The 15,758-nt window shown below is 38.3% G+C and overlaps 4 protein-coding genes across 4 annotated transcripts; 1 reads left to right on the top strand and 3 right to left on the bottom strand.

The window, feature by feature from the left end:
• Positions 1 to 232: 232 nt before the first annotated feature.
• Positions 233 to 4,006, bottom strand: LOC110169825 (kinetochore-associated protein DSN1 homolog). Its single transcript, XM_020935405.2, has 11 exons — positions 3,523 to 4,006; positions 3,329 to 3,371; positions 3,016 to 3,256; positions 2,739 to 2,812; positions 1,887 to 1,959; positions 1,715 to 1,793; positions 1,577 to 1,633; positions 1,389 to 1,460; positions 960 to 1,107; positions 778 to 865; positions 233 to 703 (listed from the first exon to the last, which is right to left on the bottom strand). The coding sequence occupies exons 1-11, from the start codon at positions 3,555 to 3,557 to the stop codon at positions 621 to 623; spliced, it is 993 nt and encodes a 330-aa protein (XP_020791064.1). The 5' UTR covers positions 3,558 to 4,006; the 3' UTR covers positions 233 to 620.
• A 128-nt stretch (positions 4,007 to 4,134) lies between these two features.
• Positions 4,135 to 10,915, bottom strand: atp13a1 (ATPase 13A1). The gene is made up of 25 exons (XM_055147984.1): positions 10,418 to 10,915; positions 10,036 to 10,125; positions 9,435 to 9,698; positions 9,207 to 9,362; positions 8,997 to 9,066; positions 8,820 to 8,926; positions 8,624 to 8,753; positions 8,491 to 8,546; positions 8,289 to 8,415; positions 8,072 to 8,209; positions 7,863 to 7,983; positions 7,618 to 7,775; positions 7,336 to 7,511; positions 7,133 to 7,243; positions 6,933 to 7,058; positions 6,732 to 6,840; positions 6,444 to 6,637; positions 6,276 to 6,372; positions 6,010 to 6,194; positions 5,809 to 5,923; positions 5,535 to 5,731; positions 5,318 to 5,460; positions 5,137 to 5,248; positions 4,919 to 5,062; positions 4,135 to 4,844 (listed from the first exon to the last, which is right to left on the bottom strand). Exons 1-25 carry the CDS (start codon positions 10,769 to 10,771, stop codon positions 4,734 to 4,736), a joined length of 3,591 nt encoding a protein of 1,196 aa, XP_055003959.1. The 5' UTR covers positions 10,772 to 10,915; the 3' UTR covers positions 4,135 to 4,733.
• Positions 10,916 to 11,215: 300 nt separating this feature from the next.
• LOC110169958 (coiled-coil-helix-coiled-coil-helix domain-containing protein 5) lies at positions 11,216 to 12,174 on the top strand. Its single transcript, XM_020935571.2, has 4 exons — positions 11,216 to 11,326; positions 11,469 to 11,609; positions 11,702 to 11,853; positions 11,948 to 12,174. Coding segments are annotated over exons 1-4 (324 nt in total). The 5' UTR covers positions 11,216 to 11,324; the 3' UTR covers positions 11,977 to 12,174.
• A 665-nt stretch (positions 12,175 to 12,839) lies between these two features.
• Positions 12,840 to 15,707, bottom strand: LOC129407287 (LIM homeobox transcription factor 1-alpha-like). The gene is made up of 4 exons (XM_055147975.1): positions 15,534 to 15,707; positions 15,034 to 15,154; positions 14,800 to 14,949; positions 12,840 to 14,144 (listed from the first exon to the last, which is right to left on the bottom strand). The coding sequence occupies exons 1-4, from the start codon at positions 15,705 to 15,707 to the stop codon at positions 13,987 to 13,989; spliced, it is 603 nt and encodes a 200-aa protein (XP_055003950.1). The 3' UTR covers positions 12,840 to 13,986.
• Positions 15,708 to 15,758: the final 51 nt, after the last annotated feature.

Raw genomic sequence — 15,758 nt, 5'->3', positions numbered from 1 at the left:
CGCGTAGCACAGTGAATTAAATGATAGCACTGAAGATATTGTTATTGTAATGTACCCGTTTTCATTATAACAGCTGTATTGTGCTAGTGTAAAATCAGATCATATTGTAAAACAAAGTTAGACATTTAGATAGCTTAATGTTTATTACTATTAATAAATATTATCAAAGTGTCTGGAATTAGCAATTTACATTTAATATGATGCCTAGTAATTCTAGGACCTACATATTATACATTAAGATTTTCTCTTGATTTTGATGCTTATCCTAAAGTTAAATTAATTTAATAAAATTGGTCACTTTGTTTACAGGTTAATTGAGCTATTTTTGTGGGTTGCGAAAGAAAAAAAATGTTCAGGGCCACCAACATGCTTCATAATTTGTGTAGCAAACAGCTGCCACCTGGTGTTGATCACAGGCATTACCACTGCAAAGAAAGCTAAAAGTTCCAAAAGAGCATTTATAAAAGGGATATTTTATTTTACCTACCACATTCCATATTTAACATATTAAAAAAACAAACAAGATAATAATAGTGGGATTCCACCAGTAAGTAGATAATAAAGGTCACACGGATGTCAAAGAGACATGGAGCTGTGGTCCATTGATTATTGATTTGAATCTATTGCATTGCAGAGGCCAAAGGTTGTGTGATTAGGTTCTTGACCAGGTCAGACGAAAGCTCCGGCAATCCGGACTCTGCAGCTGTTACAAAATATAAGCAATAATTAGGTGTATACAGACATTTTATATAGATATTTAAAATTTTAAGTATTTACCCAATTGCCCACTAGTCTCTTTCACTACCAACTTTGATTGGTCTCGAATAAAAAGAAGAGTTTTAACCATTTTGCACTGAGTATCCATCTGTAGATTAAAACACACAAATATTAAATTCAAATAAACAGGGCTATTCTTACATGTTAGCTTTAGCATTTATTCTGCACATTTCAGTTCTTACAATGAGGGCCATAGTCTGTAGCCTGGGTTGCTGTCTGCTGAGGACAAGGTTATAATCGGGTTTGCTCTCGATGACTTGATATTGTGACGACTGAGACAGGGATGCAGAGTCAGGTGTGATACCAGTTTCTTGGCCTTTTTGTACTTTCCTAAAACAAATCATACATTTTAGCAATATAATTTTAACAAAACTATTTACATATTCCAAAAACAAACATCACAGTATGAGTATCACCTACAGCTGCTTAGTTCATTTAAAGGCTTAAACAGCCAGGGTAGATGATGACCCGACTTTGTAAGGACTTATATTACTAATATTGCTTATAATCAAAATCTCAAAATGCTGCAAAAAGAGTTACTATAAAAATGGTGGGCAAAGTGTTGTCAACTTCTAAAAAAGGTATAAAACTTATATAGGCCACTCATTTACTTTTCCAACTTCTCTGCTTTGTCTCGGTGTTTATTCAGCAAAGTTTCCCAAGATTCTTTTTCCATCTCAAGTCTGAAATGCAAAAAAACTTAAGGTTAATGTGCAAATTAATATATTTAAAAATATGTAACATTTAAAAATGATAATAAAATATTCTGTAAAACACAAAGGAATGAAGTGCTTCAAACCTGCTGATAGCTTTCTTAATTTTTTCCATGGCGTTTTGAATCGATGGATCATCTGAACTAAAAAAGAATTATGGAAAACATGAATGCAAACATAATCATTTGTTTAACATTATCTATAACAATAAAGAACATGCATACCAAGCTCCATCACCATTAAACTGAGATTCACTCTGTATACGTTTGGCCAGGCAATTCCATTCTTTGAGCATTTTATCAACTGCAGATGCAGAAAAATGTAATGTTCAACAACAAATACTGTGTATTATATAATACACATAAATGTCTTTAAAAGTTTACTGAGAATACAAACCTTTAATTTGAAATGATTCCATAGAGGAGTGTGCTGCTGTCTGAAGAGAAGACTGGGTCCTATCAATGGCTTTCTGATTCAAAAGGATCAATAGGACAAAATTAATTTATTGAAAATGAATGGAAAAGGGATATTGTCTAAAAAGTCAAGTCTTAGAAATCATTTATTGGCAGTTCCTAAGCAACATATGACATAGACATAACTTTGACTTTGCTTTTACTATTTATATTGCGTATCAACTGCAATAGCACAACTCGTGTTAGACTGTGATATTGGACACAATAGCTCAAAATAACATTAACAAATATGTATTATTTGAATGTATGGCTTTGAAATGTGCCAAGAATTAAAATAATGCCTGTACACACTTGGCATAGGCTTAGGGAATGTGCAATAATTAAATCTGCACATAGGCTAAGGGAATGTACAATTAAAACTGCACATAGGCTTAGGGAATGTGCAATAATTATAACTAAAACTGCACATAGGCTTAGGGAATGTGCAATAATTAATGAAACAGAAGAATGCAAGGGCTTGCCTGTTAAGGATAATTTAAGGGTCCTGTTGGTGCATCACTCGTGGTCATACTGGCCTCATATTTACTTTGTTTTATGGTGTTTGTTTATGTGCTGCTTTGTGTTGTGTTGTCCTGTTTTTTGATAAAGCATGTTACCCCCTGTCCCAAGACAAATTTCTCCCATGGGAGACAATAAAGGATTATCTTATCTTATCTTATCTTAAAGATGACCATTACAACTCTTATTTCCACTTTGACTTCTCTGTTACAGTATTATCTATTACAGTATTATGAACATTCAAAATCAATATCAGTATCTGTATTCTCGGACTTACCTTCATTGAAGCCTCCATCAACTTCTCCAGCCTTTCATTCTGTGTCAAGGATGTGCTTATGCTTCTGCAAAGAACTGCACCCATACACACGTTTTTCCATTGAACACATTGAAAGAGTATAATGCATATGTCAATATATATGACCCTTAATCCTCCAAAATATTTCTGTCACTAGGGGATTTTCCAACTCTTTACCAACTCTATGCTAGTGGCGGAAACTCCACCAGAAACTTTACATAATGAATCTTATAAATAAAACGTTGCATGCACTTCTCACCTTGATATGGGTTTGGGAGGGCAGGGAGAGAGCGGCGGTTTATGGTGGCCCTTCTCCAGGACTTCCGTCTGTCTGGGGGACTTGTACATGTTTGTGGTTCACTGTTTTCACTCTCTAGCTCCTGTGTCTCAGTCTCTGGCCGTGCATCGTCTGGTGATGAGATGTCCGTGCGCGGAGATTTTGATGGTGGAGCGAGATTTTCGGAGGAACATCGTTTGACTGATCGTGTAGTTCCTTGAATCTAAACAAAGAAGCAGCATGTGTTAAAGACTTTATTACAAAATATATGTTATTGACAGCGTCTGTTTCTTACCTCCTCTTTCTGTACAAGATCAACAGCTACAATATTTGCTCCACTGAAAAAGAAACAACTTTCTTTAGACTACAGCAGATTCAAAAATCAGATTAAAGTGATAAGATATCGAACGCAGTTTGTGCTATTACAAACTGTTAACGTTTGTTATGATAACTTATGCAATATGGCAATATTTTTGCTAAAATACAAACCTGTCTACTTCTGACTCCGAATGTTTCTCCGCCATTTTTGTTTTAAATAATTACGTCACAGCGCGCTCATCTCTTCACAAAATGTTGCATCATGGGAAATGCAGTTTCAAGATCCATTATGCATCTTTCTGGTATTATAAAGGGCTACGTCTGAAAACCTTTGTTATGACATAGTATTGAACTGTATAAAAAGCATTTCTGGCCACAAGAGACAGTGTTACAATTACCCAACATCTTCATTCATGGGCTTCATCTTAGCCTTCAGCTTTCTGTTTGCTGCGACATTTTGAGGACTCTTTTAATTGTTTTACAGTACTTTATAAATAGAGTCTTCATTTTTCATAATTCCGAAATCGTGGATACACGTGGATAAAAAAAAAATGAGACCGCTGTGGATGCAAAGTGTGCAATTCACCGCCAGATGTCACCACAGAGTACGCTTCGCGTAGTTTTATTTTCTTGGAAAAATTAAAAATTCTAACACTTGGGGAGAGGCAACAGAATGAGAATAGGTTGAGAAGTTGTATCTTAGCTAATGTACCGGCTCTTTGATATTTATGCATAACCAAAAACATCATTAATTTTAAATAACAAATTATACATACACTCAAATATTTTTATATTCAAATATTTATTTATAAGTCTTGTTTCTCTATTTTTATTGGTTTTAAAGTGTATGTATATTGTCATCACATTTTTTTCCCTTTGCTCTCAAGTGGAAAAGTTAAGGTTGTTTTGCCTTTTAGTATGGTCAAGTTGCTGCATGTTTCTAATATTACAAAATACATAAAAAGATGTCAAGTCTTTTTATGAGTCTGTTAAGATTTTTTTTTTTTTTTTTTACAAAAATTAAGGAAGTATAGGAATCAATAAAGTCAAAAACACTTTGCAGTTCTTGTGAAGAACTCCTTTGTGCAATCTGTGTTTCATTCTACCTGGTACACACAATACTCAATACTGCCGTCTTCATAATGAATTTAGCAGTAGGTGGACAGAACAAAGAAAATATGGAAAAAAGTTAAAAATATTAACTATTGGACTGATCTAATGAAATAACACAAAGAAATAGTAAAGAGGAGCCAGAATAATAGAGGGGAACGGTATGCAACGCTGTGAGTGTCCCAGCTGTTTGTCAGAATCCCCATATCCAGTATATTTTTCCTCCTTTACAGTCTGGTTTATAAGGGCAGCGGTTGCTGTTGGCACTAAGTTCAAGAAGGCAGCCTGAGAGTTCCTCTTCCCAAAAAGAACTGAAGCACACGGTCCACCAACAGAGCAGCAACAAAGTCCACCACCAGAACCTGGGCAATGATGAATTTAAACTGCAGAGGAAACAAGTGGTTTAGATTACTTTATACACAATACACAGTTATTACTTCAAAAGAAATCTGCAGACCTCTGTTGGAATATCCACAAGAGCAAACTGTTCATTAAATTCAGGAGAAGATCCAGTCAAAAGTCCCACAATGGCCAAACCAGACAGAGCAATGCTCCAAAGTAAAGGTCGGTTCTCACTAAGAGACTCCATGAAAGGGTGACCCTGTGAGAAGAAGGAAATGTTGACCTTGTAATAGGTAATAAAAATGAATTTTTTTCAATGTTGAAAAAAAGTACCTTGTAATTTATAGCAAAGGTTGCCATCTGCATGGCCATGGACATGATGTAGACAGTGCTGTTGATTAGACTAGGCTCAAACTCTTTGTACAGATCAACAAACTGCTCCAATCTAAAAATAAATAAATATTGTTATAAACATATAGCAGCTATTGTGAATGAAAGATTGTGCAGTTTTTACCTGGGTGGACTCCTGCTCTGTGCTTCTCTGTATAGATAAACAAGACTACAGAAATGAACTGCAAACTGCAGCAACACAGTCAACACTGTGTAAAGATTGAATATGTTTGGCAATGGACGCTCTCGAGATAACGTTTTTAGAGGCTGTAATGAGACAAGACATGCATTATAATGTATTTATACACAAGAAATATGGTATTTCATATCAGAAAGCATACCTTTGACCTAGAAATAAAAAGAAAGCATCCAGCTAACAACAGACCCTGCAGAGTGGCCTGGAAATCACTAAACTTGACCCCTTCAAGATAGAGCACCGACTGACTGTAAGCCAGCACCAAGGCATTTAGAGCAAGGATCTTGAACATTTGTAGGGTAGTCACTAATGTGCAACGTCCTTGTTTTATAACGTGGCAAACTGTAATCAAAAATATATATTTATAGTTACTAATCAATAGCACGGTTAGGTATTGCTGTATAAGGGTTTATACTCACTGCACTGAATTGAAGAAAGTTTTGATGTGAAAGGGGCAGCAATGGATGCATCTCCTAATTTCACCACTTGTACTTGATCTTCTTCTAGTTCTCTCAAAACTTGACTGATTCTTTCCTATAATAACATGGTAATAAAATTATGGTGTTTTATCTCTTAATTTAGAGGGCTTCAATAATGAAATCTTAAACAGAAGTGTATACCTTTTGTGCTGCCAACTGCTCTTCTCTTTGAGCCATTATTCTCTGTCTGGCTGCTCTGGAACTGAGTTTTCCACCTGAACTGGCAGGGGGCGCTGGTCTTGGTTCTGCTAGTGGTGTGTCCTTTTCCCTTCCCCTTCTCTTCTTGTCAGGTATGCGCTCGGGTGCGTTTGCTAATAAAGCCACGCCTAAAAACAAAACACTTATGTACATAACCACATTTAAAAATAAATAATTTGTGTTTTGTTTTGTTTTTTTATACTTGTTACCTATGTGGGCATGCTTTAGTGCCCCAACATCATTAGTGCCATCTCCACACATAAGTGTCACATAGCCAAGTCCTTTAAGGCTGGTGATCACAAATTCCTAAAGAAATAGAATTAACTATCAAAATCTCTCTATAAGTAGTGGGATAAAACTTGCATTTCTTAACATACCTTCTGTTTAGGGCTGACGCGGGCGAAGACTTGTATATGAGGTAAGAGGGTGTGTAGTAAACGAGGCTCTTGGTTTAATCTGCTCAGACCTTCCCCAGTTACACAAAGATCAAACGTTTGCACGAGTGAAGAAATGGAAGGAGGGGGCATTGGTATACAGACAGTGCCATCAATGGATTCCCACTGCCATTTAGCTGAAGAGGTACAATTTCAAATGTGACAATTAAATAATTAAACAATATGGTAATTTATACATTACAAAGAACAAAAATACAAAACAAATCTTACTTTGTCCAGGAATCTGCTGTAGTACCAGGGTATGTTCTTTCTGAATAAAATGTAGCTCTCTTGCGACATGGCATGCAGTTAAGGGATTGTCTCCAGTTATCATCACCACCTGAGAGTGAATAAAAGAGCAATTATTTCTTCAAAGCATGAATATAATTGATATATATGAGGAAGCTATGCATATGTTTAAATATGAATTACATGATGAGAAGCCTCTTGGATCTCTCTAATGACAGCTTTACTGTCAGTCTTTAGTGGACAAGAGACAACCATAAACCCAGCAAAATGTAAATTACATTCCAGTACATCACGTCCCATTTCTCGAACCTGTCACAAATGTTATTTTATTAATACAATAAAGTCTGAAAGACATAATAGTTATATAATGCTTAAGATATAACCTGCTGATGACTGAGATGCCCGATCTCTTTGTAACCCAGGGCCAAGACTCTAGCTCCTTCTCGAGACATTTCTTTGTGCACTTCATCGTAAGTGGCTGGACATTGTGCAAACTGCAACAACAGACATCAAACAGACATTAATTTACATTTACATTTACTGTTATGTAAAGGAAAAGACAGCTGGAGTATAGAAAATGTAGTACCATTGGTCTCAGGGTCTCCGGAGCTCCTTTGACAGTGGAGATGTAGCAGAGTTCAGTAGACCCTAGTTTCTCATAGGAGGCCAGGACGGACATTCTCTTCAGGGCACTGGCAAAGTGGAAGCGTTGGTGAATTTTTAGTCCTTGTGTTTTGATGCCACGAGGAAATACCTTTTCATCTATTAAAAAGTAAGTAAAAGTACACATAAAATGATTATCACTTTAAAATAGGTTTTACTAAAACTTATTTTAGGATGTTAAGATAATGCTTAGTTTATGTAATACCTTTGGTGAGGGTCCAGTCAGCAGCAGTAAGCATGGCTTTTTCTAGTGGATCTCCAACCAGCTGCCCATCATCGAGAGTGACCAGGGAATGGCATGTGGCCACCACTCTGTGTGTTTCCACAGGTATCTCTGAGACTGGCATCACCTCCTTTCCCGTTCTGTCACACACAAAAAATGTGAATACTGCTAATAATACCGCATGTCTATAGTCATAAACATCACACTAATTTCAGCACTTAACATACTTGAGTCCTGCTACTCCACGTACCACCAGACTGTCACTGGTTAGTGTTCCCGTTTTGTCAAAACAACATACTTCAACTTTCCCAGCAAAGGGTATTCTGAATGGTTCTGTACAAAACACATCTAAAAAAAGATAAAAGAAAAAAAACATTAGACATAAAGTGCAGAGTGAAATGCCAAACCAAGTGCTCAGAGCAAAACAAAGCCTTACATAGTTTAGCCAGAGCTATCAGAGATGTGTTTACTGCCAAGGACAGCTCAATGGGGAGTTCAGGTGGAACCACCGAAGTGAGGATCAGTGTGCATTCCAAAAACAGTTTGTAACGGTTTCTGCTGGCATCCTTGGTGCCTAAAAGAGATAGTGTTCAAATATTCTGAGGCATGTGGGTTATTTTTAAAAATGTTTCATAGTTTTATGGGGATCTTACCTTCCACCCACACGTAAACAGCTGCAGCAATGGCAAACACCAGTAGAAACAGGATGAAGATAAAAGTCTCCAGGTTGTTTGCTGTGACTCTTTTCACTCCGAACAGGATGGTTCGTAAAAGTTTACCCTGAAGAGACAATTTCACTTTTCAAAACAAATGCTCTTATTGGTCTAATCTAAATGTGTACACTGAAAGTTTCACCTGTGATGTGTAAAATCCAGTTCTGAGTACATAGGCCACACAGCCATTGTCAACAGCTGCAAATAAACATAATGTTACAGCTCATATTAACGATAAACAAATAAGGAAGTAAGTTGGAATTGAATATAGTTACGTTTGAGTCCAGCAGTAGCTTTCATAGGTGGGCTGTGCTGCACCACTTTTGTTCCTCCAGAGATTATATGAAGCCGAGAGTCAGTCTGGAGATCTAAGATTTGCTCTGGATCCAAGTCCTCGACAGGCTCCTGAAAACATAAATCGGTTTGATCTAAAGTACAGACACAGCACAGATCCTGAGTAGTTCATCAAACCTTCATCTGTGGCACTGACTCTCCTGTTAGCATAGCCTCATCCACAATACACCGGCCTCTCAAGAGCAGAACATCACAGGGAACCAAATTGTCCTGTGGTGATCTCCCTACATAAAATACAATTTAAATCATTTAACACAATCAAAATATTTTGAAATATCTGTATAGTATACTGACCTATGGACACAATGTCACCAGGGACAAGATCGTCACTTGAAATAGGTCTCCACTTTCTATTACGATAAACCTGCACACAAAAGCATTAACATGGTGATTTGGTCAATGTTTGGTTAGAACACTGTTCAACAGTGCCCAATCAGGCATTCATTCTTCTAGCAGAGATACAGTGCTTCAAACATAAAACATTGTTGTTGTTTTTTTTTTTACCTGAATCATGTAGGGCTTGTTTCCCATGCGTCGTATCTCAGACATATTTCTCATTTGCTGCTGAACCAAGGAAGCCTCAAAAGCCACCAACATGAACAATGTGAAAACGCTATAGTACCAGTACTCATCCAGACACCAAAGCCCCACACAAAACACCTATAAATGGAAAACATAAGTAAAAAAATTGACCCAATATACAAGCAGATATTATCGTTGTTAAACCTGTACCTGAAAAACAAAAAACGGGGCAGTTGCTCTTTCTTTAAATAGCTCCAGAAAATCTGGGACCACCATCTCAGCCTTGTTGGTGCCATAACGCTTTTCTGCTGCCCGCAGCTCTGACTCTTCTTGGTACCCACGCCAGGACTGGAAGTAACCCATGGGATGGTTGATCGGAAATGCTATTGGAAGAAAGCATTTCTTCTCTTTGCCGTCAAATGTGTAGCGAATTTTTTGAAATTCAAATGCAAGAATCTCCTCCCCATTTTCATCCTGCATGAAGAAGGAGTGGTGAATCGTAAATATTTCTCCATTACAATTCATATGTTAGTTTAAGAAACAGAACATTAGCAAATGCTGCCTTTCATTACTTCTTGTTATTGAGTGTATCTACCGGTATACACTTGGCACATTAATGACACGGCTTTACCTCTTGAACAACAACAGACAACAATCAAATCTACAAGACTGCAAAACAATACCATTACTTTTTCATAATATAATAGTGAAAAGAACATTTGTATTTATAAGCGTATTTTCCAAAATAGTTCTTACATTAAGTTCTTGATTGGACAGTATACAACCAAGAGGAAGAGTAATATATGCTAACCTGATCCCGCTGTAGTGCCACAAGCTCAGCTGAACCATTGTTGGGAGTGGGTATGACCTTTGCAAGTGTAGCCTTTTTAGGGTCTGGTTCCTGTGAAGATAAAACAGGTGGCATGATTCACACATTGGCTGGTCACTCTATATTGGTTATGGAAGTATGCCTGCTTCTTTCATTTGGATCTAACAAGATTAGTTTAAAAAGTGAATTATAGCACAGATTGGCATGCATGAAACAGAATAAGATGATTTAAGATTCATTAATAGCTGTAAACTGTTATCCATTTTTGTTTGACCTCTGTTTACATAACAATGTGTCCATTCGAAAGTTTTGAGCAGAATAATATATACTCTTTTTAATACAGAGTTGTTTTCTATGATGTTACCTTTGAGCATGTGAGCCAACAGTGCGCGTGCACTGACCAATAACCAGAGAGCGCGGTGAGGACGTGCGCAATCCCGATGGCCGCTAACGACAGGAGGCCTGCCTCCGGATACTCATTGGCACCGTACACTCCTAACCACACGTACAGCCACCCGGGATACAGAATAGCCAGGAATGGAAGGACAGTGCCGTGTAGAAACCGGGGTCTTCGCCTGTACAGAGTTACCGAGCTCACCAGCTCGTCCCCGGTGGCGCTGTCATGCTGGTTATGGTTTACAGAGGGGGCCATTTGCACCTCACCCGGTTCCAGGAGCCCATCTGTGTCTGATCTCCCGTCTTTCTTGACGTCGTTCATCGCTCTTTACTCACACCCCGGGCCCCTCTGTCCCCCTCCACAGCTCCGGCCCCCGTTACCTCTAAAAACACCTAAAAAGAAGCGATGCCAGGTCGAGCTTTCAGATTCCCTTTACTGAATCGCTCAGTCTGATGGAGGCTTCCGCATACGTCAGCGCGTTATGGTACGCAATCGACGTGAATCAAATCCGTGTCGTTCATTTGCCCATTTTGTACCATGTTTTGTACACATTTTAGTAAATCATTTTTTAAAAATAGAAAATAGAATGCATGGTAAAACAGTGTGATTGCCTATTTCATACAACATAATAATTGTATCATAAGATGTGTATATACCTTTAAAATCTCACTGTTGATAGGCGTTTGTCTTTGACAGACATATCTTGAACCAATCACGTCGCAAACATATCTGACACTGATCATGTTTTCAGCCAATCCTTGAGAAAAGGGGTGTGAGCGGTAGTAAAACGCCATACCCTCACATGCAGCTGAAGGACTAATGTTTTAACTTGTTTATCACGTTTCTTTGTATTGTTTTTTAAGGAACGCAGAAAATGTAAGAATAATCTGTTTGTTGTCTACGTATCTTTGGTATCTATTATAGAGCTGCGTGCTTTAGTCAATTGAATTCTGCCTTGATGTATTTAGTTTCTTTTCTGGTAATTATTGGGTAATTAATTGCCTTTTTAATTTTTCAGGCAGGCTGCTTTTGATATCACCACTAAATATTGCCAGAAAGAAATGGAGGCGTACGGGTCCTGTGTAGCTTCAAATCCATCGTCCTGGCAGCAAACTTGTCATGATCTGAAGATGAAGGTTGCACATTGCACTTCCTCACAGTAAGAAGCCCACATATGTTAAACTTTCGGTATTACATAAACATGCAGCAATCATATTATAATACTGAATTTAGAATATATTTTGTCTGAAGCCCAGTCATCCAGAAGATTAGACAAGGATGCTCTAAGGAGTTTGTAGACTTTGAGAAGTGCCTCAGAGAAAACCAGGACCGACCTACCTCTTGTTCCCCTCATGTGGCCCGGTTTCTTGCATGTGCAGAGACAGTGGATCTCAGTCAAGTGGGTAAGTCATTTTCAATCAAGACAGGTTATACTGTGACAAATGATATTCAAGTTGTTCCAATTAATATTTACATTTTTCTTGTTTTTCTTTTCAGATACAAGTGCAGTACCCCAGGCGTCATAGTAAAAAAAAATCAGCATATTTTGGCCAACATTTTTCATCTTTTTTATCATGGAAGGAAGCAAGGACATTTTCATGACTTTCAAATTACTTTTTGTATAGTATTTATTGTCAGTGCTAACAGCAAAATAATAAATGACAAGCTGAATTTGTTAACTAGTTGGTTAATTATCTGTATTAAATGGGCACTATGTAACTTTCTTTGTGTATGGTCTGTCATCTGCTTATCACCATAGAAATATAAATGATTTGAATGTTCCACAGTATGGTATTATAGTTATCTCTATCCATAGAGATAAGCATGTGACACCACTGGGTAAAGTTACAGATCAAATGAGTGGAGAGAGGACCCTGCTAACTGTAACCATTCTGGGAGCTTTTTGAGCTGTAGACTTATACATGAATAAATGATGAATGCATGCATGATAGAAAAGATACTGTGGAGCATTCCAGTCAGAGCAATAACATCTCCATAGAGACGAGCAGGTTGCGGACCCCTCAGATATATTAGGTTATATTAGATTAGTCATTATTCTTTCTTTAGTTGTGTTGGTGAATTGTTAATCTGGAATGTGTGGCTCCCACTCACAGATTCTTGGCCACTCATTGACAAAGGCGCAGGGAGTTTGAGAAGAGGAGGGTCAGAGGAGGAGGCTAATGGGCAGGAGCAGAGGGAGGATGGTGAGTTATGAGTCCTGTGACCACTGAGCTGGGCAATTTCAGGTTCACTTATCAAAGCTGAATGTAGTGTGTGTTACAGTGAGTTTTATCAAGGTCAGTACAATAGAAGTGTCGTATTTAGGACAAAATAATATGCACACATGTTTAAAAGGTGACACCGCACATTGTATTGAGGATACGGCAACATTACATTCAAAGAACATCACTGTCAGTTACTGAACAAACTTAGAGGAAACTTAGACCTTAGTATTACACAAATCACATTCACGTAAAGTCACTGTAAAAATATAGATCAAAGTTAAACATAACATCAGTGAAAATGTCACAAGCTGTAGCCACTCACTGATGCCTAAATGAGACATTATCTTGCTATTCCTATATTACTCAGCACCACATTGTCCGCTGAACGTGGTCCAACAAAGGTGCAGTTTTTAAGACCTACGCGGTGACACATAAATATCATGCTACAGATTAAATAGTTGATTATTACAGTAGGTACAAAATATTTAGCTAACAACATCTTATTGAGATGTTAAAGAAGTTAACTACAACAAATAATTATAACACAGTGATACTCACATTTACATTTTGTGCACATCGTAGTGCGCCTAGTGTCCTATGTTTTGGGGATTTAAGATCCATTGGTTCGATGTGTCTTTAAGACTACATTAAATGAGAAAGGGAAAGTAACAACCCTGTTTCCACATAAGGCATTTTAAATGACCCTGTCTGAAGATTTTTTCATATTTTTGGCACATACTTTTCTAAATGCCACACATTAAAAGCTAGAGAAGTATCTTGCGATGGGTATTTTAATTGTCATTAATGCAGTACTTGTAGTCAGTGGGCAGGCCAGCACAATATCCTGAGTATGAGCTCAGGCAACATAAACATACACACAAACCTGAGAGCAAAACTGTACACTAGTCCATACAGTCCTGAATAACCTGCAGTCCATCACTATAGTAGCACACCTGTTTCCAATATTTTACCCATTCAGTGAGTCTTTTTGTTAGTAATGAAGAGTTATTACTTTGTAATAGCAATCTACGATGGGTCTATTGTCTCATTTCCCCACGGCACAATATTATAACCAAACTGAGGTCTTTACATGTTTATATTTCCAGCATATGATCTATAGGAAAGACAGCTGAAGAATGCAAGAGTCTTATGCATGGGTATCATGACAAATTATTGGATATTTCTGTTTAAAAGCATAAAAATGTTGTTGTTATGTTGTTTCCGCAGCAGTGTCCAAATGCTCCGACTCCCTATAGCTGCATCTCTGAGGTGGAAAGTGGACTTAGTTTGAGGGCAGTGAGTTTATAAGGGTCAGGAGGTGAAGTAGGAGTTCTGCATGGAGTACAGACGGTCAATGGGGTTTCCCACACGGCCCGGCAGGAGCCCACCATCTCCTGCCGCTAGGAGGCAGTCTCCGAGGTGACCGAGGCTCCCGTCACTGTCGAGGTCATGGAATACCGTCTCAGAGTCTGCGGCGAGGAAATAACAGTTTTACATTTAGACCTTATTCTCACACTCACAGAGTGAAGGGTTTGATGTATGTACATTTTTAATGGCCTTGGGGTTTGGCACACATGGCTTATAGTCAGTCTCAACATGTCCCAGCTCTGACAATGTACAGAAATATATTTGCTTTTTCCCTACTTCATACTTACTACTGTTTTGTACAATACAGCCCGTGACCTCAATGTTGGAGAAAATAAAACAACCTTAGTTCAAGATTCACTATAAAGGATATGTGTGTTTTGTAGATCTTCCACTTCATTTAAACATTTTTTGTGTAACCATTATGCTATAATCTACTGTGGTTCTTCAGTCAGTCCAGAGCTGTGGGCTTCCATGCATATTCCATATCTAGAACTAGGTTTGAAATCTGCAGAGAAAGGCCTGGGCCGGGCAAGGAAGTAAATGGGATCTTCTTGCTGTGAGGCAGGAGTGCTCAGCCACTGTGTTGCCTCATTCACTATGCCGCTGATTGCACTGCACCTAAAATGTTCTTGCATTGAAAGTTCATATAATAATTTATTTGTTTGTTCAGTTAGTTAATTTTCACAAAAGAAATGTATATCCTCCATTATTATTTGTGGCATGTCCTGCCATGTAAATATATATTGTTTGTCTTACCATAGGGATGAAGTTGCTCGCTGCCCAGCTGAGGGGGTGTAAGACCGTGCCGAAAGGACTCCCCTCCGTAGATGTCCAGGGCAAGTAGCTGCTGACGTGGCAAAGAAGGATATCCCAGGATACCATCCATTCCATGGGTACTAGAGCCGTCTTTGTTGAGACAAGAATCCCCCTCAGTCAAACTAAATTAAACGGCATTTTCTTTTACCTCAGTGTGACATTTGAAATTCTTACCCTCGCTGTCGTCGTTGCTCTGACGCCCCCCTCGGCTCGGCCCTCTCCGGCTTCCTCCCAGCTGCTCCTGCTCCTGCTGCTGCTGCTGTTGTTGCTGCTGTCTGCGGGCTATTTTCTTCATCTAACACACACAAGCACCCACATTTTAGTTATCATCAGATATGCCCTTGTGTATTGTTAAAGGTGCACTGTGTAACTTTTGCTAGTGAAGGGTCTATCACCTGTTTGTCTTCATGTAGAAGTTATTACTTGGAATGGATTTAAGTTATCTGCCTCCACGGTGATAAGCAGGTGCTATGCAAACCTGCTCACTGTAATAATTAAGTTTTAGTTTTCAAATTAAAAAAGATAAGTTTAAATAACATACTGTGGATCACTCCATGCAAAGTAATAACATCTTCATGGAGACCAGCAATTGAGGAACCCTCATCAGAAACATTACATACATGACATAGTGCACCTTTTACTAAATATTGTTTGTAAAGAAGGTGAAGTCTGACCTTGGCTCTTTGATTTTGAAACCACACTTGAACCACACGCACCGTCAGTCCCGTCTCAGCGGCTAGTGTCTCTCTCACCTGCAGGGACACACAGTAGAAAAACCAAGCAGGCACAACATTAAGATCACTGTCTATAAGCAACCCAATAAGTAAAGTACCGTAGTTGGTGTTCATTCTTCAGCACTTCCTAAGCCAGTGCTCCTTTTCTTTAACCACTTTAGAAGT

Source organism: Boleophthalmus pectinirostris, unplaced genomic scaffold (assembly GCF_026225935.1).
Source record: "Boleophthalmus pectinirostris isolate CB_2022bp ecotype Guang Dong unplaced genomic scaffold, ASM2622593v1 HiC_scaffold_112, whole genome shotgun sequence".
In the NCBI taxonomy this organism is placed as follows: Eukaryota; Metazoa; Chordata; class Actinopteri; order Gobiiformes; family Gobiidae; genus Boleophthalmus; species Boleophthalmus pectinirostris.
The sequence above is the reverse complement of the archived record's forward strand: the minus strand, read 5'-3'. Positions and strand labels throughout refer to the sequence as shown.

Excerpts from the sequence above, each read along its gene's own strand:
- LOC110169825 (XM_020935405.2), bottom strand. The coding sequence starts at position 3,557 with ATGGCGGAGAAACATTCGGAGTCAGAAGTAGACAG. Across the intron at positions 3,372-3,522 it reads TCGGAGTCAGAAGTAGACAG|TGGAGCAAATATTGTAGCTG; the intron begins GTTTGTATTTTA and ends TTTCTTTTTCAG. Across the intron at positions 1,461-1,576 it reads ATTAAGAAAGCTATCAGCAG|ACTTGAGATGGAAAAAGAAT; the intron begins GTTTGAAGCACT and ends TTTGCATTTCAG.
- atp13a1 (XM_055147984.1), bottom strand. The coding sequence starts at position 10,771 with ATGAACGACGTCAAGAAAGACGGGAGATCAGACACAGATGGGCTCCTG. Across the intron at positions 7,059-7,132 it reads GGCATCTCAGTCATCAGCAG|GTTCGAGAAATGGGACGTGA; the intron begins GTTATATCTTAA and ends CATTTGTGACAG. Across the intron at positions 5,924-6,009 it reads AGCAGTTGGCAGCACAAAAG|GAAAGAATCAGTCAAGTTTT; the intron begins GTATACACTTCT and ends ATGTTATTATAG.
- LOC110169958 (XM_020935571.2), top strand. Across the intron at positions 11,610-11,701 it reads GCACATTGCACTTCCTCACA|CCCAGTCATCCAGAAGATTA; the intron begins GTAAGAAGCCCA and ends TTTTGTCTGAAG. Across the intron at positions 11,854-11,947 it reads AGTGGATCTCAGTCAAGTGG|ATACAAGTGCAGTACCCCAG; the intron begins GTAAGTCATTTT and ends TTTTCTTTTCAG.
- LOC129407287 (XM_055147975.1), bottom strand. The coding sequence starts at position 15,707 with ATGAACACCAACTACGGTACTTTACTTATTGGGTTGCTTATAGACAGT. Across the intron at positions 14,950-15,033 it reads GAGCAACGACGACAGCGAGG|ACGGCTCTAGTACCCATGGA; the intron begins GTAAGAATTTCA and ends GTCTCAACAAAG. Across the intron at positions 14,145-14,799 it reads CGAGCAACTTCATCCCTATG|ACTCTGAGACGGTATTCCAT; the intron begins GTAAGACAAACA and ends TCCTCGCCGCAG.